At 43.1% G+C, this 12810-nt stretch overlaps 1 protein-coding gene across 3 annotated transcripts in view; it reads left to right on the forward strand.

The window, feature by feature from the left end:
* The first annotated feature begins 5513 nt into the window (after positions 1 to 5513).
* LOC129865779 (rap1 GTPase-GDP dissociation stimulator 1-like) overlaps positions 5514 to 12810 on the forward strand; it is a 51561-nt gene continuing 44264 nt past the window's right edge. The window contains exons 1-2 of one of the 3 annotated variants that reach the window (XM_055938787.1): positions 5514 to 5795; positions 5915 to 5999. In XM_055938787.1, coding sequence (XP_055794762.1) covers positions 5996 to 5999 — 4 coding nt within the window. In that variant the 5' untranslated portion in view covers positions 5514 to 5795; positions 5915 to 5995. Of the gene's footprint in view, positions 6000 to 12810 lie in introns of all 3 variants that reach the window. The other 2 variants (XM_055938788.1, XM_055938789.1) reach the window with 2 other exon arrangements.

Below are 12810 nucleotides of genomic sequence, written 5' to 3' on the forward strand. Positions count from 1 at the left end.
AGCAGTCCCAACACCTTACTTACCACTGCTACACCTGGCTATCAGCAGAGCCTTGTCTGGCAGCGAAACAGTTCATTCAGCCTCATTTACTGCCTTTTAAAAAAACATGGCTGACTCTCTTAAACAAATGTGGTTTCTACTGACACTTGAGATTTACAAACTATGGCATAAGAGGACGACAAACGGATAAGAGGCAATCCGTCATTTAGATTAAGACATTAATGAGCGAGCTAGGACGGACGTAGCCATAAGTATTTGTTCAACACTTTTGAAATATACAGCGACAGAATTCAGAACATGAGCCGCTCTTAGTGTTCTCCCTGTATACCAAGTCAGAACCGTAGGCTAAATAACGGGGGCATATAAGCAGACAATGATATCTCTTACAATATTCAATGATTACATTTCTCTAAAACAGGTTAGTCTACATGTGCACCACCAAGTCAGAACAGTAGGCGAAATTAAGAGGGGAAAATAGACCAAATTATTAGGGGTAGGCACATGGGCTACTAACAGTTTACTACACAACACACACTTAATATTACTTTCTTAGCTACAGTATGCATATTACATGATTTATGCAGCAACATACAATACATTTTTGTGCTCCCCTTGTTGTGCTGTGCTCACTTGAACAGGAAGGTGGTGCAGCTGTCCTTCACAGGGTAATTTTGACATCAGTCTGGCATTCTCTGAATTTATGGTGCTTTCAAGACAACTGGGAACTTGAAAAAAAAAGTTTGAATCATGACGGATGTGATCTATTTATTTCATATATTTTCGATCTCAATTTCCATCTACGGACTGAACATACTCTCCTGCAACCCGCCTCACTCAATGTGATACGGATCTGCAAATTTTGACACTTTAGAACCGGAACCCCCATCAGAAGCTAGCCAGCTACTAGCTAGTAGTCAGTTAGCCAATGCTAGCGGTCATCACCGTTAACTCGGACATCAGCCAGCCTCAGCCCGGTTAATTCCTGCCAGTCTGCACAGCGCGATATCAACCCAGAGCATATCGGACTGCTTTTTCTCTACCACATCTCCGGATTCCAACAGCAAACTCTGAACCTTTACACCGGATCATCGCAGCTAGCTAGCTGCTATCCGAGTGGCTACTCCTGGCCAACGACTCTGTCCCGAAGCAAGCACCAGTTAGCCTGCAGCTAGCCTAGAGCTAGGCCCATCTCCCGGCTAGCCGAAGAGGTCCATCAGCCAATTCTTGGGCTACAATACCTATTTTGCCAATTTGGCCTGGATCTTTTTACTGCCAACACGGAGCCCCGCCGATCCATCACGGCTGGTCTGCCGACGTAACCGTCCAAGGGGGTTTTCAACAGGTTCTTCCGTTGCGATGTCCCCCGGAGGCCCGCCTGCTAGCCCCTGCCTTCTAGCTGTCTGAATCGCCGTGTCTCCAGCTCGCCTAGCTACTCACTGGACCCTATGATCATTCAGCTACACATGCCTCTCCCTTATGTCAATATGCCTTGTCTATTGCTGTTTTGGTTAGTGATTGTCTTATTTCACTGTACAGCCTCCAGCCCTGCTCAATATGCCTTAGCTAGCCCTTTTGTTCCACGTCCCACACATCTGGCTTAAATGGTGCCTCTGGAGAAAACGTCTCTCATCATCACTCAATGCCTAGGTTTACCTCCACTGTATTCAAATCCTACCATACCCTTGTCTGTACATTATACCTTGAATCTATTCTTCCACGCCCAGAAATCTGCTCCTTTTACTCTCTGTTCCGAACGCACTAGACGACCAGCTCTTATAGACTTTAGCCGTACCCTTATCCTTCTCCTCCTCTGTTCCTCTGGTTATGTAGAGGTTAACCCAGGCCCTGCAGCCCCTAGCTCCACTCCCATTCCCCAGGTGCTCTCATTTGTTGACTTCTGTAACCGTAAAAGCCTTGGTTTCATGCATGTTAACATCAGAAGCCTCCTCCCTAAGTTTGTTTTATTCACTGCTTTGGCACACTCCGCCTACCCAGATGTCCTAGCCGTGTCTGAATCCTGGCTTAGGAAGGTCACCCCCAAAAAATCCAGAAATGTCCCTAACTATAACATTTTCCAACAAGATAGAACTGCCAAAGGGGGTGGAGTTAGCCTGCAGAGTTCTGTCTTACTATCCAGGTCTGTGCCCAAAGAATTAGAGCCTCTACTTTTAAAAATCCACCTTTCCAGAAACAAGTCTCTCACCGTTGCCGCTTGTTATAGACCCCCTTCAGCCCCCAGCTGTGCCCTGGACACCATATGTGAATTGATTGCCCTCCATATATCTTGAGTTCGTACTGTTAGGTAACCTAAACTGGGACATGCTTAACACCCCGGCCGCCCGACAATCTACGCTAGATGCCCTCAATCTCACACAAATGATCAAGGAACCTACCAGGTACAACCCTAAATCTGTAACCATGGGCACCCTCTTAGATATCATCCTGACCAACTTGCCCTCTAAATACACCTTTGCTGTCTTCAACCAGGATCTCAGCGATCATTGCCTGCGTGTGTAATGGGTCTGCCCCTCACCACCCCTCATCACTGTCAAACGCTCCCTAAAACACATCAGCGAGCAGGCCTTTCTAATCGACCTGGCCCGGGTATCCTGGAAGGATATTGACCTCATCCCGTCAGTAGAGGATGCCTGGTTGCTCTTTAAAAGTGCTTTCCTCCCTATCTTGAATAACCATGCCCCATTCAAAAAATGCAGAACTAAGAACAGATATAGCCCTTGGTTCACCCCATACTTGACTACCCTTGACCAGCACAAAAACATCCTGTGGCGTTCTGCATTAGCATCGAATAGCCCTCGCGATATGGAACTTTTCAGGGAAGTCAGGAACCAACATACTCTGTCAGTTAGGAAAGCAAAGGCTAGCTTTTTCAAACAGAAATTTTCATCCTGTAGCACTAATTCCAAAGAGCTTTGGGAAACTAAAGTCCATGGAGAATAAGAGCACCTCCTCCCAGTTGCCCCATGCACTGAGGATAGGAAACACTGTCACCACTGATAAATCTACGATAATAGATAATTCCAATAAGGATTTCTCTACAGCTGGCCATGCTTTCCACCTGGCTACCCCTACCCCGGCCAACATCTCAGCCCCCCCCCCCCCCCCCCCCCCACCCCGCTTCTCCTTTACCCAAATCCAGACAGCTGATGTTCTGAAAGAGCTGCTGCAAAATCTGGATCCATACAAATCAGCTGGGCTAGACAATCTGGACCCTCTCTTTATAAAATTATCCGCCGCAATTGTTGCAAATCCTATTACTAGCCTATTCAACTTTTTCGTATCATCTGAGATCCCCAAAGATTGGAAAGCTACCGCGGTCATCCCCCTCTTCAAAGGGGGAGACACTCTAGATCCAAACCGCTACAGACCTATATCCATGTTACCCTGCCTTTTCTAAGGTCTTCGAAAGACAAGTTAACAAACAGGTCACCGACCATTTCGAATCCCACAGTACCTTCTCCACTATGCAATCTGCTTTCCATCATAACCGTCATCGATAAAAGACCGTACTGTGCAGCCGTCTTCATCGACCTAGCCAAGGCTTTCGACTCTGTCAATCACCACATTCTTATCGGCAGACTCAACAGCCTTGGTTTCTCAAATGACTGACTCACCTGGTTCACCAACTACTTCTCTGACAAAGTTCAGTGTGTCAAATCGGAGGGCCTGTTGTCCGGACCTCTGGCATTCTCTATGGGGGTGCCACAGGGTTCAATTCTTGGGCCGACTCTTTTCTCTGTATATATCAATGTCGCTCTTGCTGCCGGTGATTTTCTGATCCACTTCTACGCAGACGACACCATTCTGTATACATCTTGCCCTTCTTTGGACACTGTGCTAACAAAGCTCCAGACGAGCTTCAATGCCATACAACACTCCTTCTGTGGCCTCCAACTGCTTTTAAATGCAAGGAAAACTAAGTTCATGTTCTTCAACCGATTGCTGCCCGCACCCCCGCACCCTCCCGCCTGACTAGCATCACTACTCTGGGCGGTTCTGACTTACAATATGTGGACAACTACAAATACCTAGGTGTCTGGTTAGACTGTAAACTCTCCTTCCAGACTCGCTTTAAGCATCTCCAATCCAAAATGTAATCTAGAATCGGCTTCCTGTTTCGCAACAAAGCATCCTTCACTCATGCTGCCAAACATACCCTCGTAAAACTGACTGTCCTACCGATCCTTGACTTCTGCGACGTCATTTACAAAATAACCTCCAACACTCTACTCAACAAATTGGATGCAGTTTTTCACAGTGCCATCCGTTTTGTCACCAAAGCCCCATATACTACCCACCAATGCGACCTGTATGCTCTCGTTGGCTGGCCCTCACTACATATTCGCCGCCAAACCCACTGGCTCCAGGTCATCTATAAGTCTTTGCTAGGTAAAGCCCCGCCTTATCTCAGCTCACTGGTCACCATAGCAACACCCACCCGTAGCATGCGCTCCAGCAGGTATATTTCACTGATCATCCCCCCAAATCACTGAAGCTGGAGTCTTATCTCCCTCTAACTTTAAGCATCAGCTGTCAGAGCAGCTTTCCTATCACTGTACCTGTACACAGCCAATCTGTAAATAGCACACCAAACTACCTCATCCCCATATTGTTACTTATCCTCTTGCTCTTTTGCACCACAGTATCTCTACTTGCACATCATCTGCACATCTCACTCCAGTGTTAATGCTGAATTGTAATTATTTCACCTATATGGCCTATTTATTGCCTTACCTCTCAACTCTTCTACATTTGCACACACTGTACATACATTTTTCTATTGTGTTATTGACTGTACATTTGTTTATATGTAACTCTGTTTTGTTGCACTGCTTGGCTTTATCTTGGCCAGGTCGCAGTTGTAAATGACAACTTGTTCTCAACTGGCCTACCTGGTTAAATACAGGTGAAATACAATGTGAAAAAAATAGAGGCCTGAGTTCCAGACTTTGACCATTCAAAGCGTATTTTCCCAGTCGGGGTTAATTTGAGTTCCCAGGTGTCTGTAACTCACTGAAGTCAGATTTCCCAGTTCTGAGTAAAAACATTTTTTGAGTGTGGCAGAAATGGCCAATGTAGAATTTTTATAATTTTAAGCTTGGAAAAGAGACCCTTAAACCGAGAATTGGGACTACACACGCACTCCACTGAATAGCAGGCTAGTGATTGCTTTGCAATGCTTGCAGTTAGCCACTTATTTTTCAATTTGCGATTTCCAATTTGTTGTGTAATGTTAATTTGCAATGGCCTGTGATACTAGTTCAATGAAAATAGTGCCTTAGTCTTCCAGTAAAGTAGCTAGCAGACCAAACCATGTAGCTACAATTCTGTTTGTATGACTTAATTGCTATGAATAGTGATGTCACTTGAAAATTGGACATTTTTAATAACACTTTAGGGCGTGGCACAAGCAAACGACACAGACTTTGGCCAATGATCGTGGAAAACGAGTTATGTGCAGGCCAAGAGCCAATCAACCGCCAGCAATAGGCTGCGATTCACTGTGCGTGGAATCTGTAGCTGATGCATGTGCAAGCGAGCGAGTAGTAGGAAGTGCGTGTCTAGCAGAGTTGAAGCAAACTCTGTGGTTGAAGTAGCGAATATTGGCGTCGATGTGGATTAATATTACTAGCGGATAATTTACTCAACCATACCATAGTTGTGAGGTGGGGGTTGTACTATAGGCTACGCTTCAAGCTTTCCCGGTGGCATCTGGGAGGGAGCGTGCTGTGGCTTACTGTTTTTTGCCGGGGACGACACGGCGTGGGTTAGCTAAGGTGGGCCTTGCCTGGGTATATGATTGACCAGCTAGCTAGATAGCATCTTCAAATAATATAAAATCAAGTGTTGTTAACCAACACTAGCTAACAACTTGCACGTTTTTCGCTGTGAATAGCAGTTTGACAGCCTCCTGGGCGCATCCTGATCCGAAACTGCTTGGAGTATCGCTCACACTAGCTAACGTTACAGTAGCTAAATGGGTGAGTAATCAACATCTGCTTCAGAACGTCATTTAACGTAAATATAAATTAGACAGACGTCGACATAGTAGCCCACAAATGCCAGGGTAGGGTATCGTAATTAGCCAAGCTAACGTTTACTAGCAGAAACATTTCCTTTGGGAGCATCAAACTAGAAGACCGCACTCGGTGGCTCTAGCGTTGGATTCAAAGGAGTTACGTTAGGTGGGGTGAACATAGAGAAAACGGGCAGCTAGCGGTTCACATGCCCATCGTAGCCTATACTTGTCAGACGGAGAATCGCATTATGTAACACGGGCATTGCTAGACAGAACCTGCATTTGACCGCCATAAGCTGTCATTTTTGGGGACGAGCTGCGTTTGTTTCAGTTTGAGCCTCCTTGTGACGTGTGGATTTTTTTGCATTGATTCCTCAACTATAGATTATTTAGTTAACCACATGCATAGCATACATGTTATGACAGCCATACTACTTGTTTACTAACATAGTGTACTAAACTGTCTGAAGCGCAGAGATGTTTATCATCCATCTCCCACTGTTACGCAATAGGCCGGCGCACACACACACGCCGTTTTGTATTAGTGTCCTTCTGGGGACCAAAGAATTGATTCCCATCCTAAATCCTATTTTTCCTAACCGTAACCCCAACTGTAATTGTAACCCTAAACCTAACTCCTATGCCTAAAATATAAATGTTCCTTATATGGACCTGCAAAATGTCCCCACTTGTCTGAATTGTCCATGTTTTACTATCCTTGTGAGGACTTCTGGTACCAACAGGATAGTTAAACAAAAACACAGAGACAGACTGACAAATCAAAATGTTCATGGCCAATTAGTAATTGTGCGCTGACTGAGGATGCTATCTCTTAGTGTAATGTACTTACTCCCATTTTAACCAGAATAAATGATTTCAAGTGACTTGCATTGGACCGTTGAGGATGTACTGTACTCTTGTCACATCAGGGTTTTTGACTATTCCAGAATTCTAGGGTATATGTTGAGCCTCCATTGCTGTACAAGGTGCAATCATACGATACTAGCCTTCAGAAAATGTTGCGTGATTCAGCAGAAAGGAGGTCCGATGGACCCATCCATCCACAGACACAAAACACATTATCTCTATAGGACAGGGGTGCTCCAGCAAAGCAGAAACACACTTAGGTCATTGCATTTATCACGGTCGTTCCACCAAATTAGTACCTTTTTAGCATCCCTTTTGATATTTTATGTAAAAATTGTGCACCAATATTGAATTTTAAAAGCTGTTATATTGAAGTGGCCTTTACCATAGACCACATGGAACATTAAATCTGAGTGGCCAAAATTCTGCATTTTGGCATGTCCTTCGGTGCGCCCTCTGTGACTTAGGAAGATTTTACCATTGTAAAACTCTCGTTGATTTCAGTCATTTCTGAAGATTGTTATTGATTTAGTGATTAATTTTATTGCACGTCTGTCCTTCATTTTAAGTTCAACCCTGTTATGTGAACTGAACTCATTTTAGTATGGTGAAACTACTACTTAATTTCTTTTTCAAAAAAATCATTGAACATGTAATAGTCAAATCATAGTATAAAACTCAGATCTGGTATTACACTTTTTGGCAATTTTCTGGTGGAAAACTGAGCAGGTCGATCATAACGTCAACCCTGTAACCCGTAGATAGACAGGCAATTAAAAACTAAACACAAATACTGTCAGTTCTCTACTTACCCACAGTTAGATTAACTTGTGTATACCATTTCTATGTCTCTGCTTCCAGTTTGAAGAGGTAGTTTGGCAACTGGAAGTCTACAGGTACAGTAGCGTGCGCTAACTTCCTTCATACCGCGTGCAGAAATATAAACATCCATGGTATCCACGTTTTTTTTAAACTACTTTAAAAAAAAAAAAAAAATATCCGACTCTGGATAAGTAGAAACACAGCTTCATTGCCAGTCTCGCAGTATCCCTTTTAGCATTTTTTTGTTTTGTTGTGAAGTTTGCATTCAATTGCCCCTTCCTGTTGCACACAGCAAGCTTCCATTCCCCCTGTCACAAGAGGGGTTAAGGCTAATTTACTGGCCCATTGAGACAAAACGGCTGCAATCTCAAATTATTTCTGATTGTTTTCAATTAAAATGGTCAAAATAAACAGCTTTTTGGCAAAGAGCAATTTCTCAAGCAAGAATTTAGCTAGGACTGTCTGGGAGTGGTCTGAGTTGGGAGGGGAAAACTGAAAATTAGCTGTTATTGACAGATTTTTAGAACTAACTAATTAATCAGCTGGTGACCAGGCATGCTAAACCTCCATCCCACAAACAGGTTTACATTTCAGACAGTCTTTTCAAGTAGCTCTTACACTAAAAGGGGCGTCATGGTCACAATTTCAGTATTATCCCAACCACATAGTGTGGAAATGTGTATATAAAACACTGGAAAATGTATGTTTTTGACTGCACTTTTAAGATAATCTCCAACCCTGTTAATCAACCTTGTTTCTTTATTTGGCACGTAATAGGTACAGTTGAAGGTGGAAGTTTACATACACCTTGGCCAAATACATTTGAACTCAGTTTTTCACAATTCCTGACATTTAATCCTAGTAAAAATTCCCTGTCTTAGGTCAGTTAGGATCACCACTTTATTTTAAGAATGTGAAATGTCAAAATAATAGTAGTGATTTATTTATTTAACCACATTCCCAGTGGGTCAGAAGTTTACATGCACTACTTGGTAGCATTGCCTTTTTAAATTGTTTAACTTGGGTCAAATGTTTCGGGTAGCCTTCCACAAGCTTCCCACAATAAGTTGGGTGAGTTTTGTCCCATTACTCCCGACAGAGCTGGTGTAACTGAGTCCACTTTATAGGCCTCCTTGCTCTCACACGCTTTTTCAGTTCTGCCCACAAATGTTCTATAGGATTGAGGTCAGGGCTTTGTGATGGCCACTCCAATACCTTGACTTTGTTGACCTTAAGCCATTTTGCCACAACTTTAGAAGTATGCTTGGGTCATTGTCCATTTGGAAGACCCATTTGCGACCAAGCTTTAACTTCCTGACTGACATAACATAATTATGACTCACATAATTTCCATCCTCATGATGCCATCTATTTTGTGACGTGCACCAGTTCCTCCTGCAGCAAAACACCCCCAAAACATGATGCTGCCACCCCCGTGCTTCACGGTTGGGATGGTGTTCTTCGACTTGCAAGCCTCTCCCTTTTTCCTCCAAATATAACAATGGTAATTTTGGCCAAACAGTTCTATTTTTGTTTCATCAGACCAGAGGACATTTCTCCAAAAAGTTCGATCTTTGTCCCCATGTGCAGTTGCAAACCGTAGTCTGGCTTTTTAATGGCGTTTTTTGGAGCAGTGGTTTCTTCCTTGCTGAGCGGCCTTTCAGATTATGTCGATTATAGGACTCGTTTTACTGTGGATATAGATACTTTTGTTCCTGTTTCCTCCAGCATCTTCACAGGGTCCTTTGCTGTTGTTCTGGGATTGATTTGCACTTTTCGCACCAAAGTACGGTCATCTCTAGGAGACAGAATGCCTCTCCTTCCTGAGCGGTATGACGGCTGCGTGGTCCCATGGTGTTTATACTTGCGTACTATTGTTTGTACAGATGAACGTGGTACCTTCAGGCGTTTTGGAAATTGCTCCCAAGGATGAACCAGACTTGTGGAGGTCTACATTGAACATTTTTTCTGAGGTCTTGGCTGAACAACCCTCCAGGCGAGCTTCAATGCCATACAACTCTCCTTCCGTGGCCTCCAACTGCTCTTAAATACAAGTAAAACCAAATGCATGCTCTTCAACCGATCGCTGCCTGCTCCTGCCCGCCTGTCCAACATCACTACTTTGGACGGCTCTGACTTAGAATATGTGGACAACTACAAATACCTAGGTGTCTGGTTAGACTGTAAACTCTCCTTCCAGACTCACATCAAACATCTCCAATCCAAAGTCAAATCTAGAATTGGCTTCCTATTCCGCAACAAAGCATCCTTTACTCATGCTGCCAAACATACCCTTGTAAAACTGACCATCCTACCAATCCTCGACTTCGGTGATGTCATTTACAAAATAGCCTCCAAAACCCTACTCAATAAATTGGATGCAGTCTATCACAGTGCCATCCGTTTTGTCACCAAAGCCCCATATACTACCCACCACTGCGACCTGTACACTCTCGTTGGCTGGCCCTCGCTTCATACTCGTCGCCAAACCCACTGGTTCCAGGTCATCTACAAGACCCTGCTAGGTAAAGTCCCCCCTTATCTCAGCTCGCTGGTCACCATAGCAGCACCTACCTGTAGCACGCGCTCCAGCAGGTATATCTCTCTAGTCACCCCCAAAACCAATTCTTCCTTTGGACGCCTCTCCTTCCAGTTCTCTGCTGCCAATGACTGGAACGAACTACAAAAATCTCTGAAACTGGAAACACCTATCTCCCTCACTAGCTTTAAGCACCAGCTGTCAGAGCAGCTCATAGATTACTGCACCTGTACATAACCCATCTACAATTTAGCCCAAACAACTACCTCTTTACCTACTGTATTTATTTATTAATTTATTTTGCTCCTTTGCACCCCATTATTTCTGTCTCTACTTTAAACTTTCTTCCACTGCAAACCAACCATTCCAGTGTTTTTTTTTGTTTTTATTTGACTTGCTGTGTTGTACTCACTTCGCCTCCATGGCCTTTTATATTTTTATTTATTTATACATATATTTGTTTGCCTTCACCTCCCTTATCTCACCTCACTTGCTCACATTGTATATAGACTTATTTTTTTTTCACTGTATTTTTGACTATATGTTTGTTTTACTCCATGTGTAACTATGTGTTGTTGTATGTGTCGAACTGCTTTGCTTTATCTTGGCCAGGTCGCAATTGTAAATGAGAACGTGTTCTCAATTTGCCTACCTGGTTAAATAAAGGTTAAATAAAAATACAAAAAAAATAAATTTCTTTTGATTTTCCCATGATGTCAAGCAAAGAGGCACTGAGCTTGAAGGTAGGCCTTGAAATACATCCACAGGTACACCTCCAATTGACTCAAATGATGTCAATTAGCTGACCACAAGCTTCTAAAGCCATGACATCATCTTCTGGCATTTTCCATGCTGGTTAAAGGCACAGTCAACTTAGTGTATGTAAACTTCTGACCCACTGGAATTGTGAAACGGTGAGTTATAAGTGAAATAATCTGTCTAAGCAATTGTTGGAACAATGACTTGTCATGCACAAAGTAGATGTCCTAACCGACTTGTCAAAACTATAGTTTGTTAACAAGAAATTTGTGGAGTGGTTGAAAAACAAGTTTTAATGACTTACTATAGTCATTTTTAAAAATGTTAACCTCCTGAGATGGGAAAACAACATGTTTTTTTAATTAAGTTGAACATGCGCTCTTTATAACAATGTTGGATGAGGTTACACGACCAAAAAGGTACTCATTTAGTTGAAGAACCCATTAATCCTTTTGATTTAAGTAGATGAGTAGAATTGTCAGTAGGCTATCTTGACTCCTTGGAACAGAAAGCTAGGCTTGACTGGCCCTGTCATGTCTTTATGCAAACATTGCCTGTGTGTTTTATGACGTGTTATGAGAACACTTGACTCGGGCCTCATTGGCTATAAGGAGGGACCCTGACAGATACCATCATCTGAAAGGCAAGAAAAATCCATTATAGAATTGAGGCCAGCCTGGAAAAAGAAAGTCTCGTTTGACTGGTTTTAAAATGTCATACGATTTAATCCTAATCCTCACTGCACACAGGAGAACACCTGCGGGATGGGGAACGTCAGGGTCTTTGCTTTCTGTCTCTGTGTGTCACCGCACCTCCGCTTGGCCCCGTGCAGCCCAGAATCCAATTAGCTGAGCACTGTAACAGCTCCAGACACCAAAATCTGTAAATTATTAGTATGCCCAGCATACCAGGTGTACTGTCTAGACACAGAGAATGTCCATTACGATAAGGACCCATCACAAAGTACTGGCGGATTCCAACATGACTTGAACTCATATTCGTATTTTATTGACATGTTGGTGTTTACCCAGTGAGTATGTTGACGCAGTCGTAATGGTTTGATACCCACTGCCTAGAGCTGGGACAATAAACCAAACATTTTAGGCACCGGCCACTTATCGTGGACATTTTGCTCATGTCGTTCATTATGATAAATAACCTATAGGACTCTACTAGAGAAATGTGAAGTTTGAAATGAAATACGTTTGCTAATATGGGTGTTTATGAACTTAATGTTCAATTTAGCGTTATGAAAATATCTATTTTCTTTTAATGCAATACAGATTTTTGTCCATATTGCCCAGCTCTACCGCTGCTACGTGTCAGCTGTGCCCGAGGTTGTGGAGCTCCTCAGGGATGAGTTCTACATCCGCTCATGTCCTGATTTATACTGGGGCTCACCACTGTATGACCCCTGGACTGTCTACCATAGTGTTTTGTCTAGAGCTACCATTTGAGAGGGAGAATGAGGAAGGGAGGAGGCAGCACAGGGCTGTGTGGGTTCTTATTTAGTCTGAGGAGCCAAAAGGCTTAGACAGTCAGGGGAAATCTTAAATTCCAAAAATTATGCATGTTTTCAGGACAATTTGTCATGTTATGGTCTCCCTTGATTTTGTAATACTGTTTGAGTCACTCCGATAGCGTAAGAACAAATCATAAGCCATGGCAACATTTTTTAGAATTGAAGGAAATTTTGCTTTAAAATGGCAAAATTGTCTCCGCGGCCAAGTTATATATATTTTTTTACGATTGTCAATTGCCAACTGTGCCCAATACCACAACCTTG

Source organism: Salvelinus fontinalis, chromosome 11 (genome assembly GCF_029448725.1).
Source record: "Salvelinus fontinalis isolate EN_2023a chromosome 11, ASM2944872v1, whole genome shotgun sequence".
Taxonomy (NCBI): Eukaryota; Metazoa; Chordata; class Actinopteri; order Salmoniformes; family Salmonidae; genus Salvelinus; species Salvelinus fontinalis.